We start from the raw sequence: 12,652 nt of genomic DNA, 5'->3' as shown, positions 1-12,652 counted from the left end.
GGGCTAGATGGCATCTTTTTACAATGGAAGGTTTTTTTGTTCTACATTGAAAATCTGTTTAGTGTAGCCATCTTCATCAGTGATCTCAGCCAGATCTTCTGGATAACTTGCTGCAGATTCTACATCAGCATTTGCTGCCTCATTTTGTACTTGTATATTATGGAGACAACATCTTCCGTTAAACCTCATGAACCAACCACTCTCTTAGCTTCAATCTTTTTTTCTCCAGATTTCTGGCCTCTGTCAGCCTTTATAGAATTGAAGATAGTTAGGGCGTAGCTCTGTATTTCAGGGGATGTTGTGGCTGATTTGATCTTTTATTCAGACCAGTAAAACTTTATACTAGCAATAAGGCTGTTTTGCATTCTTATCATTCCTGTGTTTAGTAAAGTAACGCTTTTAATTTCCTTCAAGAGCTTTTCCTTTGCATTCACAACTTGGCTAGCTGTTTGGCACAGAGGCCTAACTTTTGGTGTATCTCAGCTTTTGACATGCCTTTCTCACTAAGCTTAATTATTTCTAGCTTTTGATTTAAAGTGAGATGTGCAACTCTTCCTTTCACTTGAATACTTAGAGACCATGTGACTTTGAGATCATTAATAACCCCAAGGCCGGGCGCTGTGGCTCACGCCTGTAATCCTAGCTCTTGGGAGGCCGAGGCGGGCGGATTGCTCAAGGTCAGGAGTTCAAAACCAGCCTGAGCAAGAGCGAGACCCCGTCTCTACTATAAATAGAAAGAAATTAATTGGCCAACTGATATATATATAAAAAAAAATTAGCCGGGCATGGTGGTGCATGCCTGTAATCCCAGCTACCCGGGAGGCTGAGGCAGAAGGATCACTGGAGCCCAGGAGTTTGAGGTTGCTGTGAGCTAGGCTGACGCCACGGCATTCACTCTAGCCTGGGCAACAAAGCGAGACTCTGTCTCAAAAAAAAAAAAAAAAAAAATAACCCCATATGGCATTATTAATTGGCCTAAGTTCAGTATTCTTGTGTCTCAGGGAATAGGGAGGTCACAGGAGAAGGCAGAGAGACAGGGGAATGGCCATAAATGTTGGAGCATTCAGAACACACCTTTATCAATTAAGTTCTCTATCATATATAGGTTTGGTCCATGGTGCCTCAAAATAATTTAAATAGTAACATCAAAGGTTACTGTTCACCAATCACCACAATAGTTATAACAGTAATGTAAAATTTTGAGATACTATGAGAAATACTAAAATGTGACCCAGAGACATGAAGTTAGCATGTGTTGTTAGGCAAATGTGCTGGTAGATTAATGCAGGATTTCTACAGACCTTCACTTTGTAAAAAAAAGAACAAAAAGCAAGATCTGCAAACTGCAGTAAAGCAAAGTGGAATAAAATGAGCTATGTTATCTAGCTGACAGTCAAATAAGTATTTGTTCAATGACTGAATTAGGCTATAAGAGTAGGAGAAATACTTTGAAAATAAATATTGGTGATTATACCTTTCTTACAGGAACTAGAGTTTTGCTCAATCTATTTGCATTTCTTCACAACTTTCTTTTTTATTAGAAATAGTGAGAAGTCTTCGAAATGATTGAAATGAAACATATTGAATATATTAGTGAATATAAAATGAATTGAGGTTATAAGATGCAAATTTTTGGCAGAATATATGAACGGTTTATGAATATAGGACTGTTACTGCACTTTTTACTTTTTAAAACAATATTAAGAGGGAGTTAAAAAAGTGGTTTTGCATTTTGCATTTTCTCTAAGTTTAGACTAGCATATTGAACCTTTATTTTATACCATGGATAATCTGTTACAGCTGTTTTTGTTGCACCTGTTTTCCTACTTAATAATTAAATTTCCTGAATCTTAAAGTTGGCTTGTTTTCATCAATTCATCATAGTAATGTTGGTTTATTGCCGTTTAATACTGATTTTGATTTATTTAATATTTTTATATTTCTTAGCTCACAGAAATGCAAGCTGAGAGTAGTTATTATAGCCCACAGAAAGTAAAATCTAAAGAAATATTGTGTTGGGAACAAGAAGGAACTACAGTGGAGGTAATCTTTTAACATTGAACATATATTTTTAAAATCTTTGGTTAAGTTAATATTTTATAAATATAGTTTTTTTATCATAAGTAGTATATTTGAAAGCATTTATGTTTATAGTTTTATATTTCTATCCCAATATTCAGTGGTAGCAGTTAAAATAATTATTCCTTAAGCAAAGATTTTATAGTAATGTGCAACATTAATTCATTCTTTCATTTTTTTCATTTAACTTGTATGTGCTTATGAGTATGTGTGGATATGTATGTATACATTAATGTTTATGAAATATAGGTTTGAGGATAGAGAGACAAGTAACATGTTTCTTATTTTAAGAGTTTTTGCTCTAAGGAGAATAAATTTGGAAAGGCCATAACCCTGAAGATGTTTGACTAATTTAGAAATTATACAAGAAAGCCTCTAACATTTTTATTCAAGTTCTTAGTTCTAATGTTTCTTTTCCTCTTACAGGCCCTTATGATGGGAGAGCCTTTCTTTGATTGCCAGATTGGATTTGTAGGTTGCAGAGCCATGTGCCTTAAAGGAATTATGGGTGTTAAAGATTTTGAAGAGAATATGAATAGAAGTGAAGCCGTAAGTCAAAATCTCCCATTTTTCCCCTTTTTGGATAGGATGCAGGGATAATGAAGTGCTTATTGAAGTGTTTAACTATGTAAAATCTGTTAGACTACATATATCTCTGGCTTCAGAGAGAAGCTTTACTATTTCCTCCTGCATTTCCCCTGCAAGAAATTATAGAGCTCAGGGGAATCTAGAAAGTTGGTAGCACTTAACACCTGGAAAATAGTTCCAACTACTTTCTAATTCATATATGTTTCTTCTTTTTGTTTATGGGAGCTACTTGGAGTTCCTTTTTGGTTTGTTAAAATGTTCTTTGCCAAAATAGGCAATGAAAATGGAGATAGCATTCCTTATCTTTTTATAGGACCTCAAGTTTTAGTGATTTCTATTGACTAGTAAAGGGGTGTTGTAAAATCAAGGTTTTACTTTCTTTAACAGTCTAATGATTTTTCCTGCTGTTCATAAATTTTGGCTTTTGTTTTCAGGAAGCCTGTTTCTTCATCTGTGGTGAAAACTTGAGTACAAAAGGTTTGACGTACCTTACAAATTCATTGTTTGATTACCGAAGCCCAGAAAATAATGGTACTCGTGCAGAATTTATACTGGATACAGCTCATCATAAGGTCAGAGAATATATATTTGAGCCCAATTCTGGGCTGTGTTTAATTGGACACATTGTGTGAATACTTGTGATTGCCTCTTTCTTCTCAAATGATGTCTTCTGAATGCTGATTGTTTTTTGAAACATTTAGAATATATTTGTCTAGCTTGCACAACTAGAAAAGTTTGAGGAATGCACAGAGGTCTTTACTTTTATGTATTCTGTAGCCATATTTTGTTTTTCCATGCCCTACTTTTGAAATAGTCATGGAGGAAACATGTCAAATTAGCTCTGTTAATTTTTTCTTAGTTTTAGAGTGTGGGATATATGGGAAGAAATGAGGAGTTTAGCTTTTTATTGTGTATACTTTTTAGTATTGTTTGAATTTCTCATGTAGGATTATATTAATATATTTATGGGATAGTAGTATATTTATGAAATAAGTTAAATTCAAAAAAGTTATCTGTAGATCAGTGCAATAGAATAAATAATTTACATTTTTAACCATTTCATTTTTACTTTCATAGTTAGAAGAATTTAATGTTGACCTGCATTAAATTTATAAATTTATAAAATCTGTATTTATAAAACATTTTTAGCATTTGAACTATTTCATATAAATGTACTGAAGTATTTAAGGATTAACTCTATTGACAGTTTACATCATTGGACGGTTTTGTGATAGCGATAAAGGTCAGGAATATATTATCTCCTACATTATAGGTATTTATTAACTAGACATTATTAGTAAAGTGGTCAAAATGTCTAGTAAAATTATGGATGTCTTTTTGTATGGTCTGTGGGAGAGGTAGCATTACAATTCTTAGAAGTAAACTCTTTGGACAACCTCTGTTCCTTTGTTTTGGTAATCCTTTTTGTTAATATACATTCTGTGTAAGGATATGTGTCTGACCTATCAGGTTTTAACTTGGATGTTTCTTTTATGCAATGTTTGTTCTGTTTACATTGCTTTGTTGGCAGGAGACATACACTGAAATTGCTGGAATGCAAAGGTTTGGGGCTTTTTACATGGATTACCTCTATACAATGGAGAACACCAGTGGCAAAGGTATTGGCTTCTTTGCTTTGTGTTTGCTTTTCCTTGAACAGTTGAAACAAAGGCTTCTTCAGAATCAGTTGATCTTTGGTTGGCTGTACTCTGTAAATAATATAATATTATTTACCTCCTAGTACTTTGGGGAATGGTTTAATCTTAATGTCATGTTAGAGTTTTAGATATTTGCTATTTTTAATCCTTTCTTTGTACAACTGATTGAAGATATTTTGCATAACCAAATACAATTAGTTCTTATATGTACCAAATATTTAAATTTTGATATATCACATTTCATATTATATTAAGTTGTCAAAAAGAATAAACATTCCTTTTATGTATTAAATATATTTTGAATATTTTATACATCTTTTTCTTAAAAAGAGTTTGTTGTATCAAGTAGAAAAGTAGAAAAAAATCCTCCAGAGACTATAGATATATAGGCTGTATTATTTTATTATGTACTTTATTATTATGTTTTCTATTTTATTTTGTTAGGAAATAGATGATATTTTAAAAAAAATTCATAATTTGATATTTTATATGCATACCAATGTGCAATGTTGTATTTATTTTACTTTTTAATATATACTACCTTTTCAGGTAGTAAAAATAGGTTCATATTTTTTTTGTTAATTTTTCATATTTCAAAAAGTGATTTCTATGTGCTAGATGACATGTTAGGTTCAGTGAATGCAAAAAAGACCAAAGCATTTCTCAAGGAGGCAATATATAGTGTTGAGCTAGGCATTTAGTAAATCATTATAAGGTAGCATGTTAAGAGCAGTAGTATAACTAGAGAACTAAAAAAGGTGTAGGTGGGAAAATGACAACTTTTGTTTGGGAGTTGAAGACTTCACAGAGAAGTTGATCTTCAAGTAAGTTTTTTTTCTTTCTTTTATGAAGAGAGAAGGAAAGAGAAGTAATTTTCTCACCGCTTCTTTTGCAGTGGTTTCTAAATGTTGGCGTTCTCATTGGTCATTCCCTAATTTCTTTGTGTAAACTCTATCTTGATGTAATCTCATTCTTTTCCATGGATTTAAGTACCTTCTATATGTTGTTGTTGCCCATGTTTGTATTTCTAGCCCAAACTTCCTGAAGGTTCAGAATTAAATATGCAATGCACACTTTACATTTTCATTTCTCTGTCTCACAGATACCTCAAAACAAAATATGTCCAAAATTGAATTATCAGTATCCCCATGACCACTCGCTGCCTCTGTTTCTCCTCTATTTTCAGTATTCTCTTCTTGGAATATTGTACTGTCATCTTTTATAGTTGTTTAAGCCAGAAACCTGGTATTCATCATGACACACTCTTTCCTTCTCTTTTAACATGAGATACATCATCACATTTTGTCAAATATTACCTTCAGAATTTATGTGGAATCCATCCATTTCTTGTCAACTTTACTGTTATCACTGTCATCCAATCTACCATCATCTCCTATTTAAATTAGCTTTATTAACATTACCAGTCTTCTTGCTTCCATTTTGGCTCCCTTGTAATCCATACTGCAATCAGATTGATTTCCTTCCTCTACTTAAAATCATCACAGGCTTCTCATTGTTCTATTTAAAAATAAAATTTAAATGGTTTACCAGATTCTGGTCTTGAGTTACCTGGTAGATAGTAATAACTGTTAAATAGGCTGGTGATAAGAAGAAAAAAATTTTGGAGGAAAAGATGAGTTTTGAGGTACCTGTGGACATTAAAGTGTAAATGTTCCTTAGCCAAATAGATACGTGAAAGTGTGACTGAGAAGTCTGTATTCTAAGAGCTTTGCAGCTTACAGTGTTGTAGTGTCCAGTTGTAAGCTTATAGGTTTTCTCTTGTTTAGGATAATATGTTATGCATGTGCTATTGAGTTAATGTCTTGGGAGGAGGTAGAGTCACCTTTCAAGTGAATGAACCCTAGCACTGAAATTTCTTTGTATATATGCTTCTCCTGCACATTTTTTTTTTTAAAGCGTGAAATGACGTGTATTGAGGAAGGACAAGATGGGTTTACAGAGCAAGAGCAAGAGATAGGTTTACAGAGTAAGAGCAAGATATGTTCGAAGGGACCCCTCTGTCTTAACAAAAGGGCTCTGATTATGGTCTGGGGTCTTGTTTTATAGTGTCTGGATTGGGCTCACTCTGTGATTCAGTTGTCACCATGGAACCACTTTGATGGACAGTTAATGAAATGATAATTAGCTTTAGGTTACTCTAGGCCACTTTCCAAATCTTATTGTGCCTGGGGTGCCTAGCCTGTGCTCTGGGGATTTCCTGCATGTTTTTACAGATTGTAAGGCATTCCTCCTAGGGGCAGGATTAAGGTGGGGCAGCAACTAGATGGGGGCTGCCTGGAGGCTGCCCTCATCCTTCTTCCCAGATGGGGCACTTGCTAAAGGCAGCACCAAGGCAAGGCACCCACTTTGGTTCCCTTGGAAAGTCTCAGAGGTCCCTTGCTCTTTTCCTAACGTTTCCCCACTCTCTATTATAGAGGGCCAACTCGTTGGGTAGGGGCATCGACTCTTCTGGCTACTTCATGCTGAGCGTGTCAGTGATTCCTATTAGCATGGGTGGCCTCTTGCAGTTCTCTGGGAGTTTCTCTAGGGGACTTTGGTATATATCCTCAGTAGATGGTTGTAGTTGTAGCTGTGAGGAGGTAGGCACTGAAGCTGGTAGAGAATGTAGTACTATTTGTAGCTCTGTGGCCTATAGGCAGGATGAAATCAATTTAGTTAGAATATTTATAAGGATTGTTCTGATATTATAATTCCCAAGATGCAAAATAGTAATGGAGTGACCGAGGAAATTACCAAAGACGTCCACCAGGGCCTAGAGGTCTTGGCTAGTGTCTGGAGATTGGAAGTAGACTGTAGATGGCATTGGTGTTATCTTGAACCTGTCCTGATTTGTTAACAAGAGGGAGTGAACAGGTATATGCATCAAGTTTGGTTGAGCCTTAATGGTATGTGCAGTTTGGTTTGCCAGAGTAAGAGGTGTCTCACCCATGAGTAAACGGTTTGTACTACTTATCTGAAGGAGACACAGTAGGAGAAGTCTGCTTGAACAAGTATCAGAGGTTCTCCAAGGGAGTACAGGAGTATTTGCCTCTGGTTTTAGAGTCCTTGTCCATGGGGGCCAGATGAGTTTAGTTTTGTTCCTTCTCTTGCTTCACCTGAGAATGATGGATCCAAGTGGGTATCCCTGGGGCCTTTGAAGCAAAGGACTGGAGAAGGCCAAAATGAGGTATGATGTCCTCCAGAAGTCTTTGGAAAACGTCATCATTTTCAGTCCTGCAAGGAAAAGTTGCCACCAGGAGGGCTACCCTTGGCTCCTGTCCAGTGATGGTTATCTGTCGTGGCTGACGGGAACTGTTTCCTTCATTGCTGTAACATGATCCAGTTTGGGGACCAACTCCCCTTCTGGGATGATCCCATAGGACAGAGTGTACTCCAGTGACCTGTTTGATGGCACTGATGGCAAGGAGCCTTGGGCAGCCTGTCCTTTGGGGGGCAGTTTTTGGCCCAGTGCCCTTACCCTCGGCAGATGTGGCACTGGAGATCCCTTCCTTTGGTCAGGGCTTTGGCTGTTGGCCTGAATGTGGGCTCCAATGCTGCCATTAACTGGGTGTGCCTAGCCGCCTTCCTCCGCTCTTTTTCTTGAGCCTGAGACTCAAGCTCAGAAGTTCTAGACAGAGTGATCCAAGTCACGCACCAAAATATCTGGGTTTGGGGTGGTTGATAATCTTTGTTCTTGGTGTGCTCTTGGCCGAAGAATGACCAGACACACCAAAAACTAAGGCAAGTGTGAAATGAAGTTTATCGAGGAAGGGCAAGGTAGGCTTACAGAGCAAGAGCAAGATATAAGTTTACAGAGTAAGAGCAAGATAGTTTTTAAAACTATCTTGCAGTTTTTAAAAGATAGAAACATGACGTTTTACATGATCTTTTAAAAGATAGAAACATGATTTATATTTGGTAGATTGTCTGTGTGTTTCTTACTAAGAAGCTGGTAGTTTGTGAACTTTTGAATTTTTCATGTTTTCCACTTCTGTGATAGGATATGATGTTTTAGGTATCTTATTCTTTAGCTTTTCTTTTTAAACAAAATGTTGGAATGTAAGATACATACTGAAAAGTTCTATACATTTATGTACTGAATAGCAAAGAATAATAAAAATTAGCGCCTGTTTATTCTCCACACACTGCAAGAAATAGGACATTGCTAGTATCTGATAAGCCTCCTATGTGTTTCTTTTCTATCACACTGTTCCTCCTTCACTGGAGACTGCTATGCTGAGATTTGTCGGATTTCTTGTTTTTGGTTTGCCACTTATTCATTCATCTTCTTTCTTAATTGTGCAAGCTGATTTATTTTTTTCTTTTGAGAAAGTAATAAAATTCCACTGTTAAATAACTTGTGAATGCCACATATACTTCAAAAATGTGTTATTCACTCAATAATGTGTTTATTCCTTGCTTCCTTTTAGTTAACTATATGTTTATGTTTCTCATTGTGAATGTATATTTACTTACAATATATCATGATTAAGATGGTTTCAATAATAGCTAATATTTATTGTTTTTAAATTCAAGGCTCTAAGTGTTTTACATGTATTAGCTTATGTAATTCTCATAGTAACCCTATAAGGTAAATAACAGTATCCTCATTTTACAGATGAGGAAAACAGCCAGCCCTATATAGGCTAAGCATCCTGACCAAGATCACACACATAGTATGGGGAATTTGAACCCAACCAGTCTAACCAGCCTTCATTCATAACTACTCTGTTGGAATTTGTTTCTTAGATTACTTGAAACAAGAAATTTGTAAAATTTTTAGTATTTATGAACTGGGAAGAGTAGCATGATATCTTTATATATTTATTTTTTAAACTTTTTATTTCAGAATATTATGGGGTTACAAATGTTCTGGTTACATGAATTGCTTTTGTACAGTCTTCCCCCTTCCCACATACTAGATTTCTGTTGAGTTTTACTTTGATATGTGCACGAGTGTCGATTGATTAGTTCCACTTTAATAGTACATGTGGGTTTTTTTTTTCCCTATTCTTACAATACTTCATTAAGGAAAATGGTGTTCCATCCAGATTGTTACAAAAGGTATTAGTTCACCAATTTTTTCTTTATGGCTGAATAGTACTCCGTGGTATAAATATATTACATTTTATTAGCTCCCTCAAGAATTGATGGGTACTTGGGTTGATACCATATCGTTGTGATTGTGAATTGTGCTGTAGTATACATTCTAGTACAGTGTCTTTTTGATAAAATGGCTTTTTTCCCCCCCTTTGCATAAATACCTCATAGGGGATTGCTGGATCAAACAGTAGGTCTATTTTTAGTTTTTTGAGGTATGTCCAAACTACTTTCCATGGAGGTTGTACTAATTTGCATTCCCACCAACAGTGTATAAGAGTTCCTTTCTCTCTGTATCCACATCGACATCTTTTGTTTTTGGACTTTTAAATAAAGGCCATTCTAACTGGGATAAGGTAATATCTCATTGTGGTTTTGATTTGCATTTCCCTGATGATTAGTGACATTAAGCATTTTTTCATGTGTTTATTGGCCATTAGTCTATCATTGGTCTATCTTCTTTTGAAAAGCTTCTGTTCATGTCTTTTACCCACTTTTTGGGGGGTGGTTTCATGTTTTCTTGCTGACTTGTTTGAGTTCTTTGTAGGTTCTGGTTATTAGCCCTTTATTGGATGTATAGCATGCAAATATTTTCTACCTTTCTGTATGTTGTCTATTCGTTCTATTGATTGCTTCCTCAGCTGTGCAGAAGCTTTTTAATTTAATCAAGTCCCATTTATTAATTTTTATTGTTGCTTTGATTGCCTTTGAGATTTTCTTTATAAATTCTTTCCCTAGACCAATGTCTGTAAGAGTTTTTCCAACATTTTCTTTTAGAATTCTTATGGTTTCATGCCATAGGTTTAAGTCAGTTCTCAATCCTGAGTTAATTTTTGTGAGTAGTGAGAGGTATGGAATCTGTTTCAATTGTGTACATGTGGCTATCCAACTTTCCCAGCACCCTTTATTGAATTAGGGATTCTTTTCTCCAGTGTATGTTATTGTCTGCTTTGTCAAAGATCAGATGACAACAGGAGGATGGTTTTATATCTGGATTTTCTGTTCTGTTCCGTTAATCTATATCTTTGTTTTTATGCCAGTACATTGCTGTTTTGGTTTACTACAGCCTTGTAGTATAGTTTGAAATCTGGTAAAGTGATGCCTCCCAATTTGTTCTTACTGCATAAGGTTGCATTGGCTATTTTGGAGCTTTTCTGGTTCCATATGAAGCAGAGAATTAATTTTTCTAAATCTGTGAAAAATGATGGTATTTTCATGGGGATTGCATTGAATCTGTGCACTTTAGGTAGTATAGACATTTTAACAATGTTGATTTTGCCAATCCATAAGCATTATATGTTTTTCCATTTGCCTCCTCTGCAATTTCCTTCTTAAGTGATTTGTAGTTCTCCTTGTAGTGGTCTTTCATCTCCTTTGTTAAATATATTCCTAGGTATTTTATTTTCTTATTGCTATTGTGTCTTTGATTTGATTCTCAGCTTGAGAATCTCCACTGTTAATGTACAGAAATGCTACTGATTTGGGTACATTGATTTTGTAACCTGAGACTTTGATGAATTTATTTATCAATTCTAGGAGTCTCTTGGCAGAATCTTTGTGGTTTTCTAGATATAAGATCATTTTGTCAGCAAAGAGGGATAGTTTGACATCTTCTTTCCCCATTTGGATACTTTGGAGTTTCTTCTTGTGCCTGATTGTTCTAGCTAGGATTTCTAGCACTATGTTGAACAGAAGTGGTAAGAGTGGACAACTCTGTCTGGTTCCAGTTGTAAACGGGGATTCTTTTAATTTTTCTCTGTTTAGTATGATGTTGGCTGTGGGTTTGTCATATATGGGTTTTATAATATTGAGATATGTGCCATTTTTGCCTATTTTCTTAAGAATTATTATAAAGTGTCCTGAATTTTTTCACCTGGTTTTTCTGCATCTATTAATGTGATCGTATGGTGTTTGTTTTTGCTTTTGTTTATGTTGTCAATCACATTTATGGATTTATGTATTTTAGACCATTCTTGCATACTTGGGATGAAGCCCACTTTCTTGTGGAGTATTATTTTTTTGGTGTGCAACTGTATTCAGTTTGCTAGGATTTTATTGAGATTTTTTGCATCTATATTGATATTGCTCTGTAGTTTTCATTTTTATTGTGTCCTTTTCTGGCTTTGGTATCAAGGTTGTGGTGGCCTCATAGAACATGTTGGGGAGGATTCTTCCTTATCAATGTTATGAAATAATTTCTACAGTATGAGTATCAATTCTTCTTTGTAGGTCTGGTAGAATTTGGGTTGAAACTATCTGGTCTGGGACTTTTTTTGTTAGAAGATTTTTTATTGCTGCTTCAATTTTGTTACTCATTATTGGTCTGTTCTGGAGTTCTATTTCTTCCTGATTGAGCCTAGGGAGGTTGTGTCTTTCTAAGAACTTGTCCATTTCCTCAACATTTTCAAGTTTATGTGCATGGAGATTTTTATAGTATTATGTGCATAGATATTTTGTATTTCTGTGGTATCAGTTGTAATATCTCCTCTTCAATTTCTGAATGAGCTTATTAGAATCCTTTCTATTCTGTTTTTGGTTAATTTAGCAAGAAATCCATCAATTTTGTTCATCTTTTCAAAGAACCAACTTTTTGTTTCATTAATCTTCTGTATAATTCTTTTGTTATTAATTTCATTTAGTTCTGCTCTGACCTTACTTCAGAATTCTTCTGCTGTGATTGGAATTGGTTTGCTCTTTTCTAATTCCTTGATACGATTCATTAGATTGTTGATTTGTGATTTTTCTCTCTTTTTGATGTAGGCATTTAAGGCTATGAATTTTCCTGTTATGACTGCTTTTGCCAAATCTCACAGATTTTTATAACTTGTATCCCCTTTGTCATTTGGTTTGAGAACTCTTTTTATTTCCATCTTAATTTCCTCCTTTACGTGAGTATCATTCAGCAGCGGGTTGTTTAATTTTGATGGCTTTGTGTAGAGTTGTGTGTTTCTGTTGGAATTGATTTCTAATTTTATTCCATTGTGGTCTGAGAATATACATAATATAATTTGTTTTTTTAAAATTTATTTAGACACATTTTGTAGCCTAACATGTTATCAATCTTGGGGAATATCCCATGCGCTGATGAGAAGAACATATATTCAGTAGCTTTTGCGTGGAATGTTCTGTAAATATCAGGTAGCCCCATTTGTTCTAGAGGTGCATTTAAGGCCAGTGTTTCTTTATTTGTTTTCTGATTTGAGTATCTGTCCAGTTCTGTCAGTGGA

General features: G+C 35.0%; 1 protein-coding gene across 7 annotated transcripts in view; it reads left to right on the top strand.

Annotated features, from left to right (window-relative positions):
* Nucleotides 1–12,652, top strand: part of VPS13B (vacuolar protein sorting 13 homolog B) — a 761,111-nt gene that overhangs the window by 94,289 nt on the left and 654,170 nt on the right. For all 7 annotated transcript variants that reach the window (XM_012762009.3, XM_012762013.2, XM_012762010.3 and 4 more), the window contains 4 exons: nt 1,948–2,043; nt 2,506–2,628; nt 3,102–3,239; nt 4,199–4,286. In XM_012762009.3, coding sequence (XP_012617463.2) covers nt 1,948–2,043; nt 2,506–2,628; nt 3,102–3,239; nt 4,199–4,286 — 445 coding nt within the window. The remainder of the gene's footprint in view (nt 1–1,947; nt 2,044–2,505; nt 2,629–3,101; nt 3,240–4,198; nt 4,287–12,652) is intronic.

The sequence above is a fragment of the Microcebus murinus genome, chromosome 7 (assembly GCF_040939455.1).
Source record: "Microcebus murinus isolate Inina chromosome 7, M.murinus_Inina_mat1.0, whole genome shotgun sequence".
Lineage (NCBI taxonomy): Eukaryota > Metazoa > Chordata > Mammalia > Primates > Cheirogaleidae > Microcebus > Microcebus murinus.
Note: the sequence above shows the minus strand (reverse complement) of the source record. Positions and strands in the feature narration are given on the sequence as shown.